Below are 5,852 nucleotides of genomic sequence, written 5' to 3' on the forward strand. Positions count from 1 at the left end.
AGCAGCTAAGCATTTAAGCACTGTGGCGTAGGGCCGAGGCATTTGACTGCTAACCAGAAGGCTGGCAGTTCAAATCCACCAGCTACTCCTCAGAAGGAAGGTGGGCAATCTACTTCCGTAGTGATACTGCCTCGGAAACCCAAGGAGAGGTCGCTATGAGTCAGATCTGACTCGACGGCTGTGAAGCCATGGATATCTCATAAATTTGCTTGCACCGACCTTTCTTTTCTCTCATTACACTTTCTTTTTACTAAGTTTATTCTCTCTATTGTGCTAATTTAATGAAAGTGTTAGTCCTTAGAAATATATTTTAGATTTATTCCTTTCTATAGTTAAAATTACACTCTCAATACTAATTCCTAAATTACTTCAATAACAATTTCTCCCCACTGTAGTACATTAGAGCTTTTCCTTTTCATAAAATGCACCCTTATCTTAACTAAAAGGGCCAATTCCAAATTCTGCCACCAGCTTTCAGGGGAACTGGAGTAAGAATGACCACTTATAGAGTATCTGCTGTGTGAAAAGGACCATTTTAGATACTTTACAAAGATTTCCTCATTTAGCCTCATGACCCTACAAGATGAATATTATTATACTCATTTTATAACTGAGGAAACTGAGACTCAAGTATGTTAAGTATCTTGCCCAGAAAGCTGGTAGAGCAAGATTGGAGCCCAAGTTTCCCTGTTCCCTGTACTGTATGTTTCTTTGTTTGGGACAGATTGAAGTTAGCCAGTGTTCCTCTTCCATTCTACTTTCTTCATTCCCTTTCTCATCTAAGTAATAAGCGTACCATGCTGATTTTTTTAGCATAATGCCTTTGCTTTTTCTTTGCCTATTGTGTAATGTGTCTATTTCCCTGTCTCTGTCTGTCAAATTCCAGCTTAAATGTCTTATCTGTAAGAGATTTTCACTTGCTATTCTGCAATATTTTTAGTCTGAAATTTTGCTGTATTTATATATACTGTCCATTAGCAAGGAGCCCTGGTAATGCAATAGTTAAGCACTTGGCTGCACACTGAGAGGTCAGCAGTCAAACCCAATGGCTTGGTGGGAAAGAAGACCTGATGATCTGCTCCCTTTAAAGATTGCAACTTAGGGAACTCTATGTGACAGTTTTCCTATGTCTTATAGGTTCTTTGTGAGTCAGAATCAACTCAATGGCACACAGCAACAACATCATTTAGCTATGAATTATTCTCATTTGTATTAATTAATGTGTTCTTTCCAGCTACATGGTGAGCTGCTTGGAGGACAAGGATGAAGCAGGTCATGTCTGTGTTGAACTCCTTCAGAATCAGAATGCATAGCTTAATGCTAAACTGTAGTAGACATTTCCATTACTTGATTACCAAATAGATTCTTAATGATTCTTCTTCAGTTATTATCATAAAACATATTTATATACATCCTAACTCTAACTTTGTGTTGATTATGTTTTTATAGTAGGTAAAGGGATGTGATGTGACGATTTTATATCCAAACAATAACATTTCCTGATTCACCATGTTAACAAAAAAGGTATACATTCTTTTTAAAATCATACCCTTAGTTTTAATCATGAAATATATTTTAATTAAGCCATTTGAAAATATAACAAATGTTTTGCAAACTTGCTTTAACTAAGAATTGTCAGCAGGAATGGGAGATGCCAAGAATGGCATCGGAGCAATGGGCAGCTTGATGAGAAAAACAGTCTACTGTAGTACTTACTGCAGGCATCTCCTAGCTGCATGGTAATAGGGAATGTATTACATTTTTCCAAAAAAAATAGCATATACTTAAATGCAGGGATCTCTTTAGTAAACAGAAACAAGATTTGCCTAGAGTCTCATGTAATTATAATGAAACAGTGTGTGTTTAGGTATGCATAGGTTTTATAGGTCATAATGAATTATTCATATTACAATTAAGACCACTAAATAAATGAAAAAAATATTATGATGTTGTTAACATAAATGATGAGGCTGGGGTTTATTCTGACTTTAGGTAACAATTGGTCAAAGAATTCTTTATTATTATATTTAGTATAGTATGCTGTCAAGATTGAGTATTAAACCTTTGGTTTTCCTTTGAATAGCGTTCTTACAATGTTCTTCTCTGTAAGGCTTTTTTTTTTTTTTTTTTCTTAACTACTTTTTAGGGTCATTCATCCAAAAAAGATAATTTAGCAGTCACTGCAGTTGCTTTACAAGATCACATTTTACATGATCTTCAACTTCGAAATCTTTCAATAGCAGATCATTCTAAGACAAAGGTACAACAGAAAATGAACAGATCCAAATCTCTAAAAAGAGATGCAAAAGCAATAACAGATACTGGACTTAAGAAAACCACACCAAGCCCCAAGGTAGAAGATCCAGAAAAAGAATATGTTCTTGATCCAAAACCTCCACCATTAACTTTAGGTAAGCTTATTTGGTCATTCATAATTGGTTTATTAGATCTAATGAATCTATTTGAGATTAATAATATAATTTTTATGGTACAAAAATACTATGTTTTGATTTATTTATAATCAGAAAGGTATGTGTGTACAGAAGTTGAAAAATGATGATTAGGGAAAACTTGAGCAAGAAAATAAATATAGTCATTAAAAATAAAATAAGAATAAAGATAGACTAAAATAAGAATCCATAAATAAATAAATATATAAATAATGAAAAAGAAAAAGCTCTTTCTTATACTAGGAAAAATATATTCTAATCAATGGAAACCAAAAACAACAGTAACAATAATATATTGGAGTTCCTGGGTAGTACAAACAGTTAACCAGCTCACTGCTAAATGAAAGATTGGAGGTTTTAGTCTACCCAGAGACTCCCCAAAAGAAAGGCCTAGTGATCTACTTCTAAAAAGGCAGCCATTAAAAACACTACTCTGACACACATGGCATCACCACAAGTTGGGATAGACACCATGGCAGCTAACAATAACAGCAATAATAAATTAGATTAATAAATATAGTAGAGGACAGATAGAAATAAAAAAATGGCCATTTGACAAACACTGTACTAATAACAGTCATCAGTGGGTGCTGAAACTCCTGGGAAAAACTAATATGAGACACAGGGCATTTATATATTATCACAGTATTTCCCCACAGATATTTATTCATTACAAAGGGGAAAATATTAACTTTACAGTGGTAGCACCTGGCAAAGACCACCTTAACCAAGTGATCAAAATTAATATCACCAGAATGAAACACCACTGACATCACTTGCCTCCTGAAATGATGCACTGAGAAAGGTGCAACATCATTTATGTTGTCCTTGCCTAAGGCATTTGACTGCTAACCAGAAGGCTGGCAGTTCAAACCCACCAGTCACTCCTTGGAAGGAAGGTCGGGCAATCTACTTCTGTAGTGATACCGCCTCAGAAACCCAAGGAGGGGTCGCTATGAGTTGTATACGACTCTACGGCAGTGGGTTTGATTTGTTGGGTTTGCCAACATGCATAACTTTGATCTAATCGTGAGGAAACATTGGGAATACCCAATAGGAAGGATGTTCTACACAATTCTTGACCAGTACTGTTCAAAAGTGTCAAGGCTGAGAAAAGCAATAAAGACTAAGGCACTGTCCTAGATTTTAGAAGACTCATGCACTGCCATTGAGTCAGTTCCAACACATAGCAACCCTGTAGGGTAGAGTAGAATTACCCATAGAGTTTCTAAGGCTGTAAACCTTTACAGAAGCTGACTGCTTCATCTTTCTCCCACAGACCAGCTGGTGAGTTTAAACCACTGATCTTTTGGTTATCAACTAAATACTTAAACCACTGTATCATCAGGGCTCCTTTTTATAGAAGACTATGGAGACAAAACAACTAAACACATGTAATCCTAGATTGGATCCTAGTGCAAATGTTGCTGAGACAAATAACGAAATTTGAGTGAGATGTATGGATTGATTAATACTGTTGTTGCTGTTATTGTTAGATGCTGTTGAGTTATCCCCAACTTGTAGCAACCCTGTGTACAACAGAATGCAACACTACCCAGTCCTGTGGCAGCCTCATGATCCTTGCTATACCTGAGCCCATCGTTGCAGCCACTGTGTCAATCTATTCTGTTAAGGGCCTTCCCCTTTTTCCTTCACCCTCCACTTTACCAAGCATGATATCCTTCTCCAGGGAATGGTTCCTTCTGACAACATGATCAAAGTAGGTGAGACAAAGTCTGGCCACTCTCGCTTCCAAGGAGCATTCGGGCTGCACTTCTTCCGAGACAGATTTGTTAGTTCTTTTAGCAGTCCACAGTATTCTCAGCATTCTTCGCCAACACCACAACTCAAAAGCATCAACTCTTCTTCAGTCTTTCTTGTTTATTGTCCAGCTTTCACATCCAGATGAGGTGATTGAAAATACCATGGCTTAGGGTAGGCGCACCTTAGTCTTCAAGGAGAAATCTTTGCTCTTCAGCACTTGAAAGAGGTCTTTTGCAGCAGATTTGCCCAGTGCAACACATCGTCTGATGTCTTGACTGCTGCTTCCATTGATGTTGATTGTAGAACTAAGTGATATTAAGTCTTTGAAAATTTCAATCTTTTCTCCATTTATCATGATGCTTCTTACTGGCCCAGTTGTGAGGATTTTTGTTTTCTTTATATGGAGATTTAATCCAGTCTGCAGACTGTAGTCTTCAGTCTTCATCAGTAAATGCTTCAACTCATTCTCACAATCAGCAAGCAAGTTGTATTGTCTGCATATTGCAGGTTGTTAATGAGTCTTCCTCCAATCCTGATGCCATGTTCTTCTTCATATACTCCAGTTTCTCGGATTATTTGCTCACCATAAATGTTGAATAAGTATGGTAAAAGGATACAACCCTGACACACTTCCTTCCTGATTTTAAACCATGAAGAATCCCCTTGTTCTGTTTGAACAACAGCCTCCTGGTCTATGTACAGGTTCCTCATGAGTACAATTAAGTGTTCTAGAATTCCCATTCTTCTTGATGTTATCCATAATTAGTCATGAACCACACAATTGAATGCATTTGCATAGTCAATAAAACACAAGTAAACATCATTCTAGTATTCTTGCTTTGAGCCAAGATCCATCTGACATCATCCTTCATTCTACATCCCCTCCTGAGTCCAGCTTCCATTTCTGGAAGTTCTCTGTCAATGTACTGCTACAACCATTTTTAAATTACCTTCAGTAAGATTTTACTTGCACATGATATTAATGGCCTTGTTTGATAATTTCAACATTCCGTGGGATCACTTTTCTTTGGAATGAGTACAAATATGGATCTCTTCTAGTCAGTTGGCCAGGTAACTGTCTTCCAAATCTCTTGGCATAGCCAAGTGAGTGCCTCCAGAGGGGCATTCATTTGTTGAAATATCTCAACAAATGTGTGTTCAACTGATACCTGGAGCCTTGTTTTTTTGCCAGTTCCTTCAGTGTAGGTTCAACTTCTTCCTTCAATATCATTGATTCTTGATCATGTGCTGCCTTCTGAAATGGATGAACATCAACCAATTCTTTTTGGTACAGTGACTCTGTAGTCCTTCCATCTTCTTTTGATGTTTCCTGCATCATTCAATATATTGCTCATAGAATCTTTCTGTATTGCAACTAAAGGCTCAAGTTTTTTCTTCAGTTCTTTCACCTTGAGAAATGCTGAGTGTGTTCTTCGTTTTTGGTTTTCTAATTCCAGATCTTTGCACATTTCATTATAATAATTGACTTTGTCTTCTCGAGCTGCTCTATGAAATCTTCTATTCAGCTCTTTTATCTTATCATTTCTTTTTTTTTTTTAATTAGGATTTGGGTGAAGATTTACAGAGTAAATTCACTTTTCATACACCAGTTCACATATACTTTGTCTCATGTCATTG

At 36.6% G+C, this 5,852-nt stretch overlaps 1 protein-coding gene across 1 annotated transcript in view; it reads left to right on the top strand.

The window, feature by feature from the left end:
* Window positions 1-570: 570 nt before the first annotated feature.
* The window catches only part of RNF32 (ring finger protein 32), a 114,759-nt gene continuing 109,477 nt past the window's right edge, over window positions 571-5,852 (top strand). Inside the window, exons 1-2 of the mRNA XM_007953477.1 lie at window positions 571-630; window positions 2,147-2,411. Coding sequence (XP_007951668.1) covers window positions 571-630; window positions 2,147-2,411 — 325 coding nt within the window. The remainder of the gene's footprint in view (window positions 631-2,146; window positions 2,412-5,852) is intronic.

Source organism: Orycteropus afer, unplaced genomic scaffold (genome assembly GCF_000298275.1).
Source record: "Orycteropus afer afer isolate SDZICR_OR568_19922 unplaced genomic scaffold, OryAfe1.0 scaffold00396, whole genome shotgun sequence".
Lineage (NCBI taxonomy): Eukaryota > Metazoa > Chordata > Mammalia > Tubulidentata > Orycteropodidae > Orycteropus > Orycteropus afer.